Source organism: Thunnus albacares, chromosome 1 (assembly GCF_914725855.1).
Source record: "Thunnus albacares chromosome 1, fThuAlb1.1, whole genome shotgun sequence".
Lineage (NCBI taxonomy): Eukaryota > Metazoa > Chordata > Actinopteri > Scombriformes > Scombridae > Thunnus > Thunnus albacares.
In genome coordinates this window covers 34750797-34772362 of record NC_058106.1, presented here as the reverse complement: position 1 = coordinate 34772362, position 21566 = coordinate 34750797, and the positions used below count along the sequence as shown (strand labels likewise).

Sequence of the window (21566 nt, the reverse complement as noted above, 5' to 3'; positions counted from 1 at the left end):
TGGAAATACTCAAGTAAACTAAATGTACCTCAACTGTACTTAAAGGACAGGTTCATAATTTCCAAGTGTCTCGCTATAATCATTCCTGACTGTTGTTGCAAGACAGACTTGAAAAAATTGTGAACCCGTACTTCAATATGGAGGCACTTAAGAAAATATTAAAATAGTACCTCCAGTCAGAGTCCCAGCTGTTTTCACTTCTGGCTGATTAGACTTTTGATCAGAGTATGTTCATCTAAATTATGAGTAACGTGAGGTCACTGAAATGTCTTAATAAGGATAATAAAGGTTTAAGTTTTCCCACCCTAACGGGAAAGTGAGGACTGCATCAGTCTGTACACGACCACACACACAAGGTTTAACCAGACAAAGTGAAAACACTTGTGTTGATGTCCTGAAGTCTGTAGGAGACGTTATCACAGCAAAATATACTGACATTACAAAAAAACCCTCAATCAGTCCTGAAAAACAGAAATCTGTAACTGTGTAAAAGGTAACTAGAACTAAAATCTAAAATAAATTGAAACTGATTCAAACATTTGTTGCATCAAATTATTTTTGAGGATTTTTGTGGCTTTTTTTCCCCCAAACTGCTGAAAAAAAACATTAAATAGTTGCTTTGATCTTAACTTTGTCTTGTAAAAGTTTATTACAACTCAGCTTCCTGAGCTTTCTGTCAGGTCACGACACAACATTCATCATAGTGACACTATGATGAATGACTATTATTATTATTAAAAAGTGTAAATCTGAATAAAACACACAAGGAAAAACAATCTTCCCCTGATATACTGACATATAAAGTGTCTTTATGCTGATTGATTTTAAAACGCATAAGAGCATCAAACAAGCTTGTGAAATGAACATGTGTTGGGATGTCCTGGTGGAAAAATACTTAAATAAATAACCTTAAATTTGTTTTTTCGATGACAAGGCAGGAACAGATATCTGAGAAAACACACCTCACCTCCAAAGTAGGAACTCTGATGTTTATTTTATTCAAGAACATTGTCAGAAAACCACACGTGTGACTTATAATCCAAACGCCAGCATTCGTCTGCCGACGGACAAAACGCACCAATAATCTGTACAGCAAACAGTCGACTGTGTGTCTGTATCAAGCTGTGTGTCCACTACAGATGTAAATCAACTGAAAACAAACAAAACATATGAAAAGCAACAACTCAGTGAACACAAATAAATATTAAAAAAAAAATAAAGTAAAAGGCTCAAACGTGAAGTGATTAGAAAGGACAAAACATTTTTTAAAGTCATGTACAGTCAGTGACGGACGGCTCATCGGGATATTTAACAATCCCTGAAATATTCTGATATTCATTCGACATCAATAAAACTTTCTGACTTAAAAAAGGTTACAGTATTGACTTCGTTGTGTTAGTGTGGATGCTTCTCATATTGCAGTCTGGGCTCAAACTGGAACAAACCATCATATCAAAGATTCATAGTTAAAACTGTGAACATTTAAATCCATCCGTTCATCCACATGATTTCCCCGCTGCCGTTAATCATCAGATGTTCAGCTCGGATCCGTTTATGAAACCTTTAGAAAGCTTTGAGAAGCTGACGTGAACCGTCTGAGAGAATACGAGCGGCATGTTAGATCTTAAAGCTGCAGCAAAAGATATTTAGATAAAGAAATCGGACCAATACTGGATTTGTGACACTGATACAGATATTTTTTGAGATTTGAGAGATAAAAATACAATAATTTTTAAAACACATAAGTATCTCCTAAATTTGGTTAATATCTCTGGTGGAGTATTTTTTATGATGCCGTGTCAAGTTTTTTTATTTGTATAAAAATGAAATCGGTGCAGTGTGAAGACAGACTGCAGCTTGTAGTAAACACTGAATGCAAGTAGTCAAGGCTGTGATGTGCTGGAGGGTAAAATGTGATAAAAAAAAAAAAACAACTGTTGCATTTCTCAAGAAGTGACGCCTGACAGTGGCAGGATGAACACAACCAGGCTCACAAACACAAAAGAGCAGGTTGTTCTGACAGCATCGTAACCGCCTTTAAGACACAGAGTCTATAACGTTAACTGGCTTCATCTACCTGTTAAAGTAAAGGCTTCTTGTTATTCAGATAAAAATGTGGTGTCTTTTATATTAAGTTCTTTTCAATCAGGCATGATCAACATGTTAAATTGCCATTATATTTATGTAACAAGGTGAATCCATGAGGGCACTGCTGTATCTTTCAATGCTACCACTGAGGGGCACTGAAGTCATATATTTTCAAATTTTTACATCCCACCTCCTCTCTCAAAGTTCAACAGCATCAACAGCTGTTAGCATCTCAGTCTGTCTTCACTAATGAGAACAGGAACTTCAGAGGTTTTCATTCATGGTTTTGTTATTTCCTCGTGCAGCTTTAAATGGACAGAGTTACAATTTCACTGCAAAAAAACAAAACATTTAGCTTGATGAGGTGTAAGCACAGACAGGTGCTGTTATCATAGACTAACGTACGGGTCTTTATGAAGGATTGTGTATTCGCTACAGTAATTTGCATGACCTGGTTAATATTTAAAACAGTGAATTACTCACAGCTTCGTCTGAAGCTCAGTGTTAGTGATGAAGTTCTGACACCAACCAGAATCTCAATATAACGCTGACTGTTTGCAGCTCAGTGTTTTCATGCTACGGCATCTGAACTGATTCAAAATGATGAAAAAGACCAAACAAGTGTTTTTTGAGCATTGGGGAATAAAAAAAAAAGACATTTATTTGTTTTATTCCTGTATTAAAAGCTCTTTCTCTCCTCCCCTCCTCAGTGTGTGTGAGATGAGCTGCAGGTGGATTTCTCTCTGATTGGCTCAGGTGACGGGATTGCTGTTAGCTGATTGGCTAACACGGATGATTTAAACACCGGCTGACGCCAACCTTCCCTTCCCTCTGTCTCCCGTTTCCAAAACATGGAGGCCTTTCTGCTGACTCTTAGAGTTGTGTGTGTTAGCCGAGAGTATCTGTGATCAGTGTTAGTGTGGTTGAACTAAGACACAGCGGCCGAGTGTGTTTAGTAACTTTCTTACCTGAAAATTTGTGCATAGAAACGTAGAAATCATTGTTCGCTGTAGATATTTAAAACTAAGGTCGCAGTCAGTAGAAGTGAGAAGCTTCCTTCTTTTTGTAAATCATTTTTCATGTTTATATTTAGGGCCAGCCAGGCTCACCTTGGACCAGCCCCTAGTTATGCTGCTGTAGGCATAGACTGCTGGGGGACTTCCCATGATGCACTGAGCTCCTCTCCATCTGTACACATTCCTGTAGCATTAATCCTGAGTCCGGATTGGGGACGTCAAGGTCTGTGGGGATGGTGGTGTGGTCCTGTGGGTGTCTTGCCTCGACACCTTCTCCTGCTATTATTACTAGTCATATCTCTATTATTATTATTATTATTATTGTTATTATTGTTAATATTATGCTTCTCTGAGTCGCCCACCTACAGCCCGGTTCTGCTTGAGGTTTCTTCCTGTTAAAGGGGAGTTTTTCCTCGCCGCTGTCACTGAGTGCTGCTCATGGGGGAATTGTTGGATTTGTTGCTATATAAATAAAATTGAATTGAATGTTGTTATAGTCAGGAGTTAGATAAGAGCTTTTTTTAAACTTTGCTTTTTGTTGGGGAAGTTTAGAGTTGGGATTAGTGGATTTTTGTTTGTTGTCCTGAGTACTGCTCATCTCTGAAGTTTTGGGAAATAAACTGCTATAATGTGAACTCTGATTGCTGTTCGGTTGACCATTATTGGGAGTAGGAGGAGTGTGGAACATCAACAGAAATAAACAGAGTGTGTACCAGACAGACACCTCTAGTGTTTAGATAATAAACATTATTACAACTCAAACTCACAGTAGCAAAGAACGACCTGTACGGTGTTTTCAGGTGACGTCTGTTCAACAGTGAGTCATTGAGCTGGTAGGATTTACATGGTTTGGGTCTGGAGAAGGTGACCAGTTCACCCAGTGGAGGAATAAAGTGACCAGTACTCCGACATCAAGTCTATCTGTGTGTGTTGTTGTGTGTGTGTGTGTGTGAAGGAAAAGGCAATAAGAAAAAAGAAATATCTTGAAGTGGACAGCAGTTCAGGGTGTGTGCAACGTGCTGATCAGTTAGTGGACTTTCCTTTTCCTGGAGCGGTATCGTCTCCTCCTCTGCTTGTACAGGTGTCGGAAATTGATGAAAAGTCCTGAAAAACAGAAGAAACGTCTGTCAGCGTTTAGTTTATAGAGTCGTAGTCACTTTTTTCTCACTGGGCGGCTGCAGCTTTCTTTTTCTCTGCAGACTTATTTGCATTTCACTGCTCTAAAAGACGCTTCAAGTAACTCATCCCATCACTCCACATGCTGCATTTTCAGAGACATATTTGCACAAGATAATGAAAATCCAATGAAGTCACTGGTGTCCCAAATACATCCAGACTATTTGTTAATATCTGACTGACAACTTCACAAGTTCACCAGTGCTTTCATGCATTTATTGCAGACTATTTTCCAAAACTTATGACTGTTTTACATTATGTAACGTGTTTGTCCTGCATTCCACGCAGCCACAGCTTTATGTTAAATTACCTACACGATGACATTCAATGTGCAGAGAATCTAAACATGCTAAAAACAAGTTTCCTTTTATTTCTTTCTGTCTTATCAAAGACTCTATAACAGCATTACCATCAATAACTGTGCAAAAGTGAAGTGAAATTAAATTTTACCACAATTTTGAAAAAAAAAATCCAAGTATGTTTTTGAAAATCTTCAGCAGTGATGTACACGAATTTCTAATAAATGAGGTAAAACATTGGTAAGGCACAGTCAAAAACTGCCTTTCATTATTAAGGAAAAAAAGGATAAAAACTGCAGATCCACAAAATATTTTTTATGTTTTAACAAATAGGCTGAATTAGAACTTAAACAAGCATTTTTAGCAGATTGAAATGATCTCATAAAGATACAACTATCACAATCAGTCAATCAATATTATTTTGTTGCAGTGTTAATCAAATGAAGCTAAACTATGTCAGAAAATACTGACGGCAACTAATTATTTTTCATTTTGTTCTGTCATAAACGACCTACACACCACACACTTGTCCAAATAAATGTTCCCAACAGTTATTTTGGACAAATGAGCTTTGACTTTTTAATGTAAAAAAGTTGCTCACAAAATCAACTTTTGAATATTTGACCTGTTAAATTAACAAGCAGCATCTTTCATTACTGTTATTCAGTAACGTTATGTCTCTGTCAGTAATCGTTGCCAGTTCTTGGAGGGAAACTAAATTAATCTTTAGCCCCGAGAACATCAGATGCTGTGGAACAATCCACGTAGGCAGGAAGGGCAACAAGTTGAGATTTCTAAAAAAGACATGTAAGTTTTATTTGGTTATCTTTCTGGAGACGTGGTGGTGTGTCAGTGGATGTCTCACCCAGGAACATGAGGACCAGGTAGAGCTGCAGAGTGTACGAGAAGCTTAAAGAGTGCCCCAGCACCGCGGGGAGGGGGAGGCTGAACAGACGGGTCTCATCAAAGATGGGCAGGGACTGGATCACCGCCACCGCTGGAAATATACACAGGACGACACACACCGTCAGCAGCTGCTAGCATCATGTGTAACACATCACATATCTAACTAACAAACACACAACAGAAGCCACTAACCTTCAGCTACGACCCCCAGCGGGTACAGAGGGATCCAGATGCTGTATCTCAGCCACGTTAACATCTTCCACTCTGTGCCGATGCAGGCCAGCATGTAGAAAGGGTACCTGGTGTAGAGAAGGAAGGTCTGATGTTACTGCAGGCAACAACATGTGTTCACCGGGAGAGGGGAGAGAGAGGGGTGGTGCTGACCTGAAGATCTCGATGGTGCTCCACAGGTAGAACACGAAGAAGACGACGGGTTTGTTCTGCATGTCCTCCAAGCTGCCGAAGATGACGAAGAGAATGACGTTCCTCCCTGCCACCTGTAACATCAAAGAGCAGAATAAAGAGAGACGCCAGGTTTATCTCACTGTGAGGCAACGCACACTACCTGAACTACTTGATGGTGATGAAATCCTCTTAAATACAGTTTAAAGTTGTTGTTTTTTTGATGGACCTCCCCTGACCATGAGCCAAATATGGTGCGATTTACATCTGGCACAAGTAAAGCTGAAACTATAGTTGTGAATTAAGGAGCACATGACTACAGATCATAAGAACATACCCCTGTAGCTTAGCTGTAGGCTTCACCAGAGCTTTGGAAATATCACATACGTACAAACACTGTGATTGATTCTGCTTGTGTTTTCTCCTACAAGTTCCTGATTGATACTGTAAACAACATCAAGCAAGTTTGAGAGAGGGTCAGATTTATGCTTTTCAGGATACTTGTTTGTGAATAAGCAAAATAATTTCCATTGTGAGCCAGTCACAGTATCACAGAGTGAATTAATTAAAAAAAAAACAACAATTTCATTGGGTATCAATAAATGTACAGCAACAGTTTCTCTATTTAGTAGCTAAACAAGTCGAACTTTCCTGGAAAGAACGCTATGACTTCAGGTGATGCAGGATGTGGTCTGATAATGTACGGGAACTACTGTAACACCTTTTACAGAAACATGAATCCTGTATCAATAAATAAATAAATCCAGGCAGCTGTTTGCATGTGAATAACCAATAAAATACATCTATATACGTATGAACATGAGCTCCAACTCTGTTCTTCACTTACTGATGTGAAATATGACATCTGCTCTCAGATACAGTCCTAAACAGTGTTATAAATAAATCTTGTTCTTAAATGACTTATAGAGGTTATTAAACATATAGGCCTGTATTTCCACTGGGCTGGTTAATGGCTCACGGTTGGACATAATTATTGACCCTTAATTTACATGTTAACATTTTTGTGTGCGTATGGTCTGAGGCTAATGCTAATGCTAGCTATAAATGCTTAATACAATTATATTTAATTGCCTCCATAAGTCGGAGTGGAAGGTCCTTTCCTGTTTCAACATGATGACAGCTCCATAAAGAAATGATTTTCCCAGTTTGGTGTGGACGAACTTGACTGGCCTGTACAGAGCCCCGACTGCAACCCCACCCAACACCTCTGGGATGAACTGGGACACCAACTGCATGCCAGACCTCATCACCCAACATCAGGGTTGGACTTCACTAGTGGCTCTTGTGGCTGAATATGAGCAGGTTATAAAATTGTGTTGAAAACCTGTCATAGCAGCAGATTAATGCCCGTGATTTTGTGCAATGATAACGTATAGATTTAAAGTTCAGGCATCCACATACTTTTAGCCATGTAATGTATGTATTAGGGCTGCTGGATTATGGTAAAAATCATAATCAAGATTAATTTGGTCAATATTGAAATCATGATTATTTAACACGATTACACTTTGACTCACAGAACAGACACATTTCCATTTTATTAAATGTATATTTCACACAGAGTCCAAGACACGCAGGAGTGATGCGCATCTCACACAGACCCCTCTTGTTTTTTTTAAGCTCAGAGTCTGTTTCTGTCACCTTTAAGCGTAATCTGCACAGAAATCTGTTTAAAATCTGTATATGCATTTTGAAATTATTAACGGTATCTACATTAATTGATCACGGCTCCCAGTCTGTCTGTGAGCTCCCCAGAAGCTGTAGCTGACAGATGGCTGCTTCTGTGGACAAGGTTAAGGTTAGGGTAAGGGCCAGGGTTAGGGGTTAGGGTTGGGGTTAGGGTTTAGGGTTTAGGGTTAGGGTTAGTGTTAGGGGTTAGGGGTTAGGGGTTAGGGGTTATGGTGAGACTCTAATCGCAGGTTGGACTCGGTGTGGATTAAACAGTTAAAAAGCTTTTATGTGCTGCTCACGTCTCGCTTCATATGTGGATTCTCAGTGAGTGAGTTTGGGTTCCATTTTCTTGTTTTCATAATCGTTTCAAGCCAAAATTGTAATTGAAAATAAAATTTGATTAATCGCCCAGTTCTAATATGTATGAAGCCATTGTCCATTGTGTTTATTGTGTTATATATTTGAATATTATTTCTTCTCTTAACAGTAAATGTATTTTGTAAGTTTGTTTGATGACCTCAACAAAGGCCACAAATTAAAATACTACAGTTGTGACAGTAAAGAGCCTAAATGTTGCTTGAGTCTTCATCTTCAGGGTTGAAGAGGACAAACTCACAATAAAATGATAACTGATGATGACTCCCCCTGTTATTACCTGTATCATAGCAGGAAAAAACCCAGTCTTAACCAGACCCAACAAGGGATTAACGACCTCGATCACGGCCAACATCTGACAGAAGTACATCATATCGGCCGTGGTGTGGAAGGTATCGTAGAACGAATCTGTGGAGGACGAGAGAAACAAACAGACATAATTAAACAGCGCATTGCATGAGCCACTATCCATAATCCTCATCATTTGCAAAACAAATCCCTGCTGTGTGGTCGTGTTCCTGTTTCTATTCAAATGAGCTTCGTCTGTGAATAGCTCCTCACGAACAAAAACACAGACCTCTCTCTCAGTATTTTCTGGACCTCCCGTTTGTTTTATTTTCCTGCATAGTGCTGCTAATTGTGTTCGTCTCTCTGCTGTTTTTGTGTTCCAGTAACACTCAACCCCACCAAAAAACTGTTGTTCAGTAATGAATTATTTTGTCCATAAAATTCAAAGGCTATTGATGAGGACGATTGTTTTAGTTCTATTCTTGTCTTTATTCTTTTTTTAGTCCGTCCCTCTACAGTCTGTCACTTTTGTTTCACGTTGAGTGTTTTTGTTTTCACTGTCACAGAGATTTGTGTGATGTATTGAATGAAGCACAACAATAATGTAACTGACAAAGAGTTGATGGATTAAGTCTCTGCAAGTAGATTTTTTTTATAGCATTAACTGAAACTAGAACTAGAAACTAGTAGATTTGGAAAATGGTTTAAGTGCACAGTCTAGTTAGTGGACTAAAGCATGTAAAACCACTAGTATGGTATTTTAAAGAAACAACTCAGGCCAACCGGAGAACTCTGTTATTATCATCACAGCGTTCAGCATTTAAGATTAAAAGAAAAACTCTAGTTGATCACAATTTGGGTCTTTTTTTTTTTTAACTGATTAGTCGTTCGGTCTTTAAAATGTCAGAAAAATGGTGAAAAATGTCCAAGATACCCAAGATTGTCCCGACCAACAATCCACAACCCAAAGATGTTCAATTTACTATCATAGAAGACCAAAGAAACCAGAAAATACTCAAATTTAAGAAGCTGGAACCAGATAATTTTAGCAGTTTTCTTAAAAAATGACTCAGATCAATTAACTGACTAATCGTTGCAGCTCTACAACATTGTACTTGTAATTACTGAGATCAGGTAACGTCACAGAAAAGAAGGTTGATGGAACAAGAAACGCAAGCAGTCAGCTGATGAGACAGGTTATAAATAAACCACCATGAAGAGCAAATGTAAAAAGTTAAATTATTAAATAAACCGTCTGTTGTAAACATCCATCAGAGTCTTCAGAGTGAATTCTTGGTTTAACTTTGACCTGCTGTACTTACTGTAGTTTTGGGGGCATTGAGGGCTTATTGCAGACACTTCTGGCACACTCACTTTTAGTTTTACCTCCAATTAAAGTGGTTAATCTTCCTAAACTGCTGTCTGGTTTACAAACTATCTGAACATCTGACCGCTTGTGTTTCATCACCTGTTTGACTTGTTGCCGCGTCCTTAGATCTCAATAATTACTTCGGCGACCATAATGTTATCATAATCGATAGAAATGAAGGACATAATTACAAAAATAAAAGTAATAAACCACGATTTTATCCTTTAAACTCCACCAATCTTTAAACAAACACATTGTCCTTCTTTTTACAGCTCCAACACGTGTAAAAATTCCTCCCAAATGTTTGTACAGCATAATCTAATAATCTACATGTTACAGTGTGTAAACAAATGACTCCACTGTGGGTCCAAAGGTCTGATACTATAACTCAACCAAACCGTTGTCAGCAGGAAAATATGGGAGATAAATAAGACAAATTCTGTGTATTTTGACCAACAGTACAATGGTTTAGCCAGACGTCACACATACTTTAATAAACCTTTACCTGACATGTTGTGTTAATGACTTCGACCAGCCAAAAATGTTTCTTAGCAGGTTACATTTAACTGTTTCGCTTTAACTTCTGATGGCAGACGATGTGAGTTTCTTACAAACCTTGACCAAGAATGAAGAGTCGAACAGTCATGTTGACAAAGATCCAGGAGAATCCCAGGAACTGCACCAGGTTGTACATGAACAAGTAGCCTCTCTTCAGTCCGAGGTAAGCTGAGGAAAAAGAAGATGATAATTAAAATCAATTCATGCTGATAACATTCCTGCAAAATCCTCCCTTCATGACAGTAGATTTGTATAGTTTATTTATTTATGTATTTATTGGGACCATGTGCAGTGTTTAACATAAATGTTACCATTTGATGTACTGTACTAAAGTTAGCTTATAGCTAATTTTCATCTGCAGTCTCTTCAGCAGCTCACAATTAAAACATTTAACAGCACAATAACAAACAGTACAAAGCAAAAAAACACACAGGAAACATAATACAAAGCTACACACAATAGCACATCACATACACTCACAATGTCAACTAGATATTAATAACATATATGATAAAACTCCAGACAGACACGTGTCTGCAGGTTTTTGATTGTTTGCAGGAAAGACGCTCAGTGTGACTTACGGTCTTCACGAACTCTCGACTCCACACTTATCCTGTTTATCTTTTCTTCCTCCTGCAAGAAAACACACCATCAGAGTCTCACTTTGCAATGACCACACATGTTCTATATTATTCCAATTTAACTTAAATCTAATGAATATGAGATAAGATCTCTCATATTCTTAATTAGACCCAGAGCTTGACTGACTGAATCATTTAATTTGGTGCTTTTAAAAAGTTCTGCTCACCGTCCAGGAAGACATTTACAAACAAAAACAAGATTCTAAATTCATAAATGTGTATCAAGCGACTGTAAATTCAGTACCAACATGTCATATTAACACTATGTAGACACACACATGTTGGATAAAAATGGCAGTAAAATTAAATCAAATGAAAACTGAAAATCTGAAGTGAAGCAAAATAGCTAAAAATGTTGAGTTTATAGGAGCAAACAGACATTTAATTTAAGAAATCTGAGGAGGCAGAAATCTAAAATAATCCACAACCATAAACAGAGAAGGGCTTCAGTGAAATAATTATAAAGCAAAAAGTATTCTTGATAAATTTTGAGGTCAGTTTTTGCTACAAACCTGAAGTCTGGAAAACATCCTTTGAGATCAAACCAAACCAATTAGAAGACTATGAGAAGAGGCTCCGACTCACAGACAAACTCATCTCAGCTCAGTTTTATTCCAAAATGATCATTTAAGAAAACGTCAGTAGAGTTCGCCTGACATTTTGCTTTTCCAGTTTGAAAACTGCGACAGCGCAGCGACTGTTGCGACCAGTTGTGTGTGGGAGGTTTTTACATAAGCATCCCGGTGAAAGAAGACTACTGTCAGACAGTTTATTTGAAAAATTACACCTGTACCAAATGGAGACTCGCCAGACCACAATGAGCAATGCAAAGTTTTGTGGGCTAGCTTTGCAAGGCTAATCATGAGGAGAATCCAAGGCTAAAAAAAACCCCGCTGTTTACGTGGTTGTTAAGAGTTTACAACCATGCTAGCGGCTCTGTGAGGCTGTGCTAAGGCGGAGCGGCACTTTGAGCCTCAGCCTGCTAACATGCTGATGCTAAGCAAGTATAATTTTTTTACCAAGTTCACGATCTTAGCTTAGCTTAACGTTTGCTTATTAGCACTAAACACAGAGTACAACTGAAGCCGATGTGAGTGTCATTAGTTTGGCAGGAATTTGGTAATAAACGAAAGTACTACACTAATTAAAAATTTGACATGATGGTGCAAGAGGAAGTCAGGAGATCACCAATGTCAGTAAGATAAATACTCTGGAGAATGATGAATATCTGTGCAAAATTTTATGGAAATCCATCTAATAGTTGTTGAGATATTTCAGTCTGGACTAAAGTGGTGCACTGACCACTTGAATGAGAGACACACCAACAATGACATCCCCAGAGCTATGCCGCTAGCATGGCTAAAAGGCCTCTTTCTTTATGTTGGCTGCACCGACTATTTGCATTTTGTGGTAATTTTGCTTCACAACAGGCTCATGTATGTTTGCATAAACACTCCAAAGTCACACCGCACAAAATAAAGCAGCCTTTTCCCAAAGTAGAACACATTTTACTCTATTTACAACTTTTTCGTCAGAGAGGTTTTATTTTTATCTGTCATGATTTTTCCTACCTTCGCCTGAAGCTCCATCTCAGCGTCGGACTCTTCCAGCCAGCGGTCGAAGTCAGGAGCCAGAAACAGAGGCTTCTTCTCCTGCAGTGTCAGTCGGTCCCACCAGCGCTCCTCCTGCTTCCTCACTTTGATGTCCACCTGACGCTGGGTGGATTTATGGTTGAACTGGATTCCACCATAACGGACACAAACGGACACAGTATTAGAAAATGATATAAAGCCTTGGATGGTTAAAGGACACATAACTGTGGGACGATTAGAACCACCAGACATCATAGTTTAAGTCACTCTGCTGAGCCCTAAGCTGCATCTGAATGCTTTTTAGTTGTAAAGTGGAATAAAAACCTGCAGCACTTTGTTTCAGAAATAAAATCACGGATAATAATATGACTGAATATCCAGAGCTGCGGTGTTCCAGCTAATCAAGGCTCACTTCAGCAGGGAGGCGTTTTTCAATCAGCGTTCACCTTGACTTTGACAGCAGTGATTTCGAGCTGGTGCACTCAGTCAATCAGCGCTCAGACGCATTATCATACAGTCGTTCATTTATTCTATGTTATGAATCGAGGTGCTGATTTTTTTATTTGAACATGAATAGAAAAATGAATGAAATGTGCTATTGTGTAATCGGCTTAAGTTTGTCTTGGCAGAATATTTTTTAAAAAAGTAGCCAAGGAATCTGTTAGGTCTTCTATCATTTTATTTGCAATATTTATTTCTAGTTTTCCTTGAAGTAAAAACAGGAAGGTTGTGAGCTGATCACATTAACATCTGCACCTTAACAGTCTGTGATATCAACACCTGCAGATAACACAATGTGTTATGTGTCAAAAATGTAAATCATATTGCAAAGAGGCAAAAACAAGTTTCAATCCCACAATCAATACCTCAGGTCTGACAGCTTCCAGGAACTCCAAACTGAAGGTGTATTCATTATCTCCTTTAGCTCCGTGGCCCTGTGCTGAGGAACAATATTACGATAGCAGTATTAGGATTTATATTGTGTTTCATGTGGAAACTGCCTTCATAACAGACCTCAAAAATAATATGAAAGGACTTGAGAGTTTGTGGAACACCTTTACAACATTTCATTTAAAAATGTTCATAATGCAGCTAAGTAATTTCTATTAAAAGGTTCTTAGTGAATCTACATTTTTCCCTCTTTCATGCAAACACCAACCTCTGAACTGAAGTGTTTTCTCTTGCAGGCTGATGTCCAGATTCTGAAAAACACAAATGCAGCCATCACAACCAACCCAACACTGATGCAAACGATGGACAAAACTATGACGTGGAACTTAGAGGAAGAGTAAGCTGGAGATATTCTGAATTTTTCTTATTGTTAACAAATTCCAATAAAGACAAAAACCAGTCCGTCTCTCTATACTTTTCAACTTCTCTACGTTGTCTGTGGTGCTCAGTCACAAGATGTCTTTTAATGAGATTTGACAATAAGAAAAATATGGAAAATCACTTTAAACTAAGATGCCAGTTTATTAGGTAAACCTATTTAAAACTAATGCAGTCATAATACAAAAACGCTACGATAAATCTTACCTTCATGAAGGTTATAATGTTCCACTTTTTGTTGAGGCTGTTTAAGGGAGGCTGTAACGTGATGCTAATTAATTGCATCATACTGAGAGGTGTTTCTAATATTTAGTCTAACCTCATTTGCAGAGCTGCAACAATTTAATCGATCAGCTGACAACTATTAAATTAATCGCCAACTATTTTTTTTAATCAATTAACCGTTTGAGTCATTTTTTTACAAAGAAAATGTCCAAATTCTCTTATTCCAGCTTCTTAAATGTGAATATTTTCTGGTTTCTTTAGTCCTCTATGATAATAAAATGAGTATCTTTGGGTTGTTGACTGGCTTTGGGAAACAGTGATCGACATTTTTCACAATTTTTGACATTTTATAGACCAAACAACTAATCGAGAAAATAATCAACAGAATTATCGATAATGAAAATAATAATTAGTTGAAACCCTACTCTTTTGTATGAATAGGCCCAACATGGGTCACATGACAGGTGTTCTTCTGTCAGCCTGTTTCTGGTAATTCACCAAAGAGGCTGAACAAGATCCAGAACTACCATTAAAATTCATGCATCTTTTATGAGACATTAGTTGAACAGATGCAGGACGAAGATGGAGGAGTTTGAAATGCAGAGGAGGAGAGGAACCAGTATTTCATGTATAGCTATACTGTAAAAATAAAGTTTAAGAAGCGACCCACCCAAAACTCAAACAATTCCTTATACACACAGGTTTTGATTGGTTGACACATAGAGAACAATCATGCTGACTTAAAGACCGTCTTCTGATACTGATCTGAGAATAACTGTTTCATTATGGAGGAAAATTACAAGTCATGTTGTTGAGCTGGTAACTGTGTAGTGCTGCTACAAACAAGGAAGTCACAATAGAGCTGTCATTTTCAGCTGTAATTCTCCAGTAAGTCAAAATCATTGAGACAGTTTGGAGAATTGCTTTGTAATGTTAAAAGAAAAGATTCACAATTTTTCAAGCCTGCCTTAAAACAACAGTCAGGTTTAAAAGTTGATGTGAAGCTTATATGTGGCTTCAGCGGTCTGAGTTAGTCATATCAAGAGGATATCTGCCTTTGTGTTTCCTTGGACAGTGTTTCACTGTTGATATCTACTTGATTTGACTCATATTAGCTTCATATTAACTTCAGATAAACTTTTAAATACATTTTTGCAGAGGAGGACTGTGGATTTTGTCCCCCATCACTTACATTGTAAGCGCATTATGAAGGGATCTTCTAATGGTCAGTATGAACAGGAGGAATGATTACAGCAAGAAAAACATGTTTCAATGTTCATTTGGGCTCTTGACTGTTGTTTTAAGAGATTTGAAAAATGTGAACCCATTTTTAGGTTCACAATTAGATAACAAACTTCTTTAGGTTACATTTAAAAACAGACCCCGACGACAGACAAAGGATGTCTTTCCTAGTTATACGGTACTATTAAGGCAGCAAAAAACATACATTACTACTTTACTTTTTAAAATACGTCATATTTCTCTGAACGAGGGAAAAATGTATGTTTATTTGTGTTTTTCTGTTTTCTTCTGGCAATCATAAATTACCGTTAGAGGTCAGTTTAGCCATTTTATAGCTGTATCGGTTACAGCATCACTTAGCTAACAGTAACGTAAACGCTAATTTATAATCCCGCTAAGATGTTACAACCACAGCACACAGAAAACAAAGTTTAAAGGCATTTTAACGCATTATTTGAGCAAAAAAAAAAAACGACCATTGTGCGTAAGTGAAGGCTGAATATAGAGGCAGTTTTCGGGTTGGATGATGTGGACTGTCCTACCTTGGTATCGCTCAGCTCCACCCGGAGATAAATCTCTCCGTGCCGCTGAGCCCAGTAAACTTGAGGGGTGAGCAGCTGCATTCTACTGTTCTCTGATATCTAACATACATGCCAAAGTAACGTGAAGATTCACGCAAACTGATGTACCGAGCACTTCATCTGTCACTCAGTCTGCCATCCCCCCCAGCACAGCAGATAGGACGTCGGACCAGATGATGAAACACACTTCCGGGAGGAGGTCGCTACCGGACTTCAAAATAAAGATCCTACAAAGCGCTCTTTAGCAGCTTCAAAATAAAAGTCTCATAAACTTTTTTTTAAGATCCCCTCCAGACATGTATTATGGCCAGAGCTTCTGATTAACTTTTTAATCACAAGCCAATATGGCTACTATGTTAGAATGACCCTACTTCTCACTTGATTTATTACCTCGGCAAATACTTTCCTAATAAGTTTATAGTCTCAATCACTAGTTTCAAGTCTTCTTCAATGCATCATGATGTTGATTTTGTAAATTATGGTCCCATGTAGAGTAAAATAGACTATAACGCAGGGAATACTTTAGAGCATGGCTACATTATGATCCACAAGTTGCTACCATGGCAACAACGTTGATTACGTAACGTAACCATGTAACCCCAGATTCACAGTATAGGTGTAGCTGTCGCTATTTCACAGCGTGTTTTCAGTTCATGAAAGTTAATTGTAACATTTTGGGCGCCTAAAAAGTCGTTCATTGTTTGGTGGTATTGAAAGAGTTGGCTGTTCAGTTTTTCCAGTAAGTATACTTTGTTTTAATGGTTTTAAGTCAGTTTTTCGCTAGCGAAAATTAGCATTAGCATTATCACAGTTAACCATAGACTGTACATGCACTGTGCTAACCAAGCTAGCAGCTGGCGCTAGGGTCAACTCCACCATCTCGTCCAAATATGGTGACTTCTGGCTCCAAAAATCCAAGATGGCGACGGTCAAATTAGCAAACTCAAGGCACCAAAACAACACTCCACAAATCTATGGGTGACATCATGGTGACTATGTCCATATTTTTTTTAGTCTATGATTGCAGAGGCAGTGATATTTAGAGCTCAATTCATCACTAGCCAAGTTGGCTATTGTCTTTACAATGTAGTTTTACATAGTTAATTTTTTACCCAGATTTGGCAGGTTGGCAGGTGTTAATTTGGGCCCTGATTAAGGCATATAAAAATACTGATGATTGGATCAATAGCTTTTCTTGTTGACTGGAACAATAATTTGTATCCAATATATTTTTTCCTCAAAGTATTTTAACATTTTTGCCACATAAAAATCCTTAAAAGTTTCAACATCACACTTGTGTAAATTCAATATTGGACCACAATTGGCTCCAAACTAGTTGTGATGTCATATATATTGTATGCCCACCCCTAAAAATCAGATTTTCAATGAGCACAGAGAAACTTTCCAGTTCCAGAAGCTCAAACGTCCAACTGAAGCAACAAGCAGAAAAACACATTTTTGAGTGAAGGACTTTAAATAATTTAATGGCACAAGGACATACAATAACCATTACATTCTATAGTGCAAAATGTAAAAATAAATAATTAAAAAAATAAAGAATAAGTGTACAGGCACACTAACACATGCTAATGACCATCAGATGTAAAGGTGCACTGTTCAACTAAATGTTACACTTGAGTATAATATGGTGTTTCTGTGAGCTGACTGTAGCTGAATCTGTTTTGCAGAAAATGATGCTGAGGCAGTTTATGCTCATGAAGCAGAAGGATCAAGTCCTGTCAGACAAATGAAGACCTGCCAGCTGACAGGAAGAAACTTTGTGGAAGAGAGAGTCAAATTAACTGTTTATTTGACTCATACACTGATTTTTTTTTTTTTTTTTTTTTACAGGTTTCAGGCAATGATTGAGACTAGAGATGAAACATCTCCTTGTGGCTGAACTGGTGGGTAAAATATAGTGAATCTTCAAACTGTAGTGTAAAAACCTGCATATAACAATAGTGTACTATCACCTTTATTATCTTACTGTTGAGGTTTACTGAGTGTTTTTTACAGGCCTGGACCACAGCGAGAAGATTTTGTCTCAATCAAATGGAGCAACAGGTCCAAGAAGAGCTAGACAAGGAAAAGCGGCTTTCACAGCTGTTCTGCAGGAAAGTCACACTGGAAGACCTTCAGATGTTTGTGTCAGTCATCCACTCAAATGCAGAGGAGTCTGTACAAACATTCCTTCCATCACTGTACAGCAAACTGCTGAAATTTTTTGGTGGCATTTGACTTCATCCACTCTCTGCAGGGAACGCAAAGACAGCAGAGCTCTTAGAGCTTGAGCAGAGCACTGCACAAGTGGCCCCAGAGGTGGTAAACACTGCTCTGAAGTTCTTCCTGGAGGAACCAGAAAACTGAAGCTGACAGTGAGGTTGAAAGACTGCTGACTGACTCAGTAGCTCCCTGTCTCTCTTAGTACGGACCTGTCTCTACACCTCTTCTGCTTGGGGTCTGCACTGTAGTGGGATGATACATGGTCAGAGCCATTTTCAAGAAGTCTGACCATCACGCCAAGACTTTTCACCTGATGGATTACGATGAAAGCTCTTTCTCTGCCAGAGAGGGCGTCACTCTTCAATCCGGGACATGGACGGTAAGTGCAGACTGCTGCATCCAGCCAGGCTCAGCTTCAGCTCAGCACCTCAGAGGGGCTACAAGAGGGACTTCTGGAGGAGAGGAAGGCTTCTCTGGAGGTCTTGCTGGATGAGACAACCACTGTAATGACATCCATGTTAAGACTGGAGACCAATGTGGTCGTGTACATGGAGCCAGAGCTGGATGTACTACAGGAGGATGTGGAGGATCAGGACTTGAATGTTAAGGGAAAGAAGAAAGTGTGTGCCTTCTTCCACAGCATTTGGAAGACAGTGTCATGCTATTTTAGTTGTTCCTCTGAAGACTGAATCACATCAATGTCTCTGTACTACTGTCTGTAATACTTAATTGCACTAAATATATGACACTTAGATTGAAGAGAAAACTGAAGCTGACAGTGCTGAGGTTGTAAGATTGCTGACTGACTCAGCAGCTCCGTCTCTCTTGGTATGGGCCTGTCTCTACACCTCTTTTGCTTGGGGTCTGCACTGTAGCGGGACAGTATGTAGTCAGAGCCATCTTCAAGAAGTTTGATTGTCGCTCCAAGGCTTTTCACCTGATGGATTACAATGAAAGCTCTTTCTCTGCCAGAGAGGGCGTCATCTCTGCAATCTAGGACATGCATGGTGAAGTGCAGACTGCTGCATCCAGCCAGGCTCAGCTTCAGCTCAACACCTCAATGGGGCTACAACAGGGACTCATGGAGAAGAAGGAGGCTTTTTCAGAGGTTTCTGCCACAGAGGGCCTAAAAGAGGGACTTCTGGAGGAGAGGAAGGGTTCTCCGGAGGTCTCACTGGATGAGGTGACAACCATTGTGACAAAATCAATGTTAAGACTGGAGACCCATGTGGTGGTGTACATGGAGCCAGAGCTGGATGTACTACAGGAGGATGTGGAGGATCAGGATTTTATAGAAAGGAGAAGAAGAGAGTGTGTGCCTTCTTCCGTGGCATTTAGAGGACAATGTCATGCTGCTTTCACTGTTCCTCTGAAGAGTCATATCAATGTCTCTGTACTAACTGTCTGTAATACTTGAATTGCATTAAATAAACTAGTGCAGTGCCTGTTCAAAATGTGCCCATTGGGAACGGGCTGATTCCTTGGCTACTGCTACTTCAACACATAGAAAAATTAATACGGTGAAATAACAGGCTAAGTACTATGATAGTAAATAGTTTCTTTTCTCATTTTGAGTAAAATTAGGGCTACATTTAAAAATATAATAATGTGCATCCTAAAGTGGATCGGTCACATTGGGCTCTTAGATTGTTCCTATTTTCCGTGCCTTCAGTTCGGATTTGAGTGGGTATGTACGCTTTCTGTCTGGACACAGAGTAAAAGTGTCCATTCTTGATTAAAAGCTCTGTTTTTGGGAAGGGGGATTGAGATCTCCACCCATGAAGGGGGGTCCACAGACATGCCCAACCAAGAGATTTTTTTTTGCAAATAGGCTGTTAAATGGCTGTTTCGCATTAATTTTAAGGGGAAGAGACATACCAAAACAACCTGCTCTACATATCCAAACTAGTGCACTTGAATTGCATAAAATCATTAATTTTGAATAAAGCACCAAATTTCTTATGTATCAATTTGTTGTTAGTTAAGTAAAATGGATATTTATCACTTCCTGAACATATCTTCAGCCATTTGACAGAAGTTATGCCATAATTTAACTGTACTTAATTCCTATTACTCTGTGGTGATGAATATTGCAGCGTTGTTGACTGTCAAGACAATGGCAGCCGTCACATCCACCGCTCCTCTGCACTGTTTTGTATCCATGTAAAAAACAGTCTTCAGGCAAGAGTCTTGTCTATGCTCAGCTGGTCCTTGGCACGTGGCTCAGTCCCCTGCTACAGGCAAGACAAAAAACCTTGTGTCACACACACAATAACTATCTATTAAATAGCTGCAAATGCATTTCTAACTTTAAACCATATGTGAATAATAAATAAATAAACTGTATGGATTAGTGTATTCATAATTGTGTCCTTACCAGAGTATTTAGGCCTATGTTCTCACCTGCTCATCTGATACTCCCCTGCCTGCCAGACCACTGCCCTCATGCTGTCTCTCACTGTGAGAGAATCACATAATCCAGAAAATAAAAGTCAGGCATTTCTCTGGACAACTCTTACATGTCTTAGCCTGCTCAACAGTATTTGCTTGCCACAGCATTTTAACTCTTTGACCTCATTACCTGGGTCACCTGTGCCTCCTCGCCCTCTTTGGTCACCCTGCCTGCCCTGCAGCTACATTCACCTTCTTGGATCTGATGAAATATAAGATACAACTTAGAAATAAAAAAAATAGTTATACCTAGTATTAGCAAGATAATCACAACTAGCTAGTAGCTCCAGTAAAAGTAGTCTGATTATATGAGGGGTAACGTTAGCCTAGCTAGCTTACAGTTGAGCTAACAATGACACAGCAGAAATGAACTTTCATTCAATTATTTGACTAATGAGTGGCAGGGCCATAGCAGTAGCATACCTCCTGTTGGGAATAGATTTTTTTCTTTTTGTTGTTGACCAACCAACAACTTAAAACTGTTGATTGATGCGACTTTTGTCGGTCCTCTTTTCATTTTGTACGCTGATTTGTTGTAGCTCGCATCGGCACTTACTGCTATTGCTTGACAAGACGCGGGAGGATCGGTTGGGCACAACCAAGTCTCACAATACAGGGGCGGGAGAGGGGTTTAAAAAAGTTGTTCTTTGTTTGCTAATTATATTTAATTAAGAAAACCAACCACTTTATCATGGGGTATAACAATTAATATTTTTATTCATCATTATGATATGATATTTGGGGGGTTGTACTGGCCGGTTTTGATTATTGAGGGTGTTATAACCTCCCCACCCCCTGTAATTTATGCCTATGGTTGTGTCTATGTGTGTCTTTCTGTATATTTGTTTTTAATCCGACCAATAAAGGATTTTTGAGGCTGATACCAATATTGCTCCTCTTTAAAATGAGTACAGACAAATACTTCATACAAACATGAGCTTTACTCCATGTTATGTTGTGTGTTGTCAGTGTTAACTGCTTCGTAAAGACTGAACAACTCTTCTTGGCTTATCTCTGGGGTTGACAGTTTGAAAATGTTCAAATGATGGTGTGTAAAAGTGTGGTAGGGAACACTAAGAAACACTTCCCCTGACTGCTCTTGAACACAGCCCT

The 21566-nt window shown here is 38.8% G+C and overlaps 1 protein-coding gene and 1 long non-coding RNA gene across 5 annotated transcripts; both read right to left on the bottom strand.

Annotated features, from left to right (window-relative positions):
- Positions 1-975: 975 nt before the first annotated feature.
- On the bottom strand, positions 976-16020 carry LOC122985375 (very-long-chain (3R)-3-hydroxyacyl-CoA dehydratase-like). Its single transcript, XM_044355978.1, has 11 exons — positions 15741-16020; positions 13562-13604; positions 13269-13342; positions 12382-12546; positions 10751-10802; positions 10227-10337; positions 8235-8362; positions 5870-5982; positions 5678-5784; positions 5445-5576; positions 976-4208 (listed from the first exon to the last, which is right to left on the bottom strand). The coding sequence occupies exons 1-11, from the start codon at positions 15819-15821 to the stop codon at positions 4132-4134; spliced, it is 1083 nt and encodes a 360-aa protein (XP_044211913.1). The 5' UTR covers positions 15822-16020; the 3' UTR covers positions 976-4131.
- Positions 16021-17245: 1225 nt separating this feature from the next.
- LOC122985381 lies at positions 17246-21258 on the bottom strand. Of its 4 annotated transcripts, none has more exons than XR_006404097.1 (4): positions 20877-21258; positions 20584-20655; positions 20380-20460; positions 17246-20233 (listed from the first exon to the last, which is right to left on the bottom strand). It is a non-coding gene; the product is annotated as an uncharacterized LOC122985381 (long non-coding RNA). The 4 variants fall into 4 exon arrangements; XR_006404095.1 differs by having other exon boundaries at positions 17246-20236; positions 20877-21251; XR_006404096.1 differs by having other exon boundaries at positions 20406-20460; positions 20877-21089.
- Between the last annotated feature and the right edge of the window lie 308 nt (positions 21259-21566).

Bases quoted from the DNA above. Each gene is read 5' to 3' on its own strand.
- LOC122985375 (XM_044355978.1), bottom strand. From the start codon at position 15,821: ATGCAGCTGCTCACCCCTCAAGTTTACTGGGCTCAGCGGCACGGAGAG. The intron at 10,803-12,381 runs GTAGGAAAAATC...GTTTTCTTGCAG, and splicing joins AGATGGAGCTTCAGGCGAAG to GAGGAAGAAAAGATAAACAG. The intron at 8,363-10,226 runs GTTTGTAAGAAA...CGTCCTCCACAG, and splicing joins ACTCTTCATTCTTGGTCAAG to ATTCGTTCTACGATACCTTC.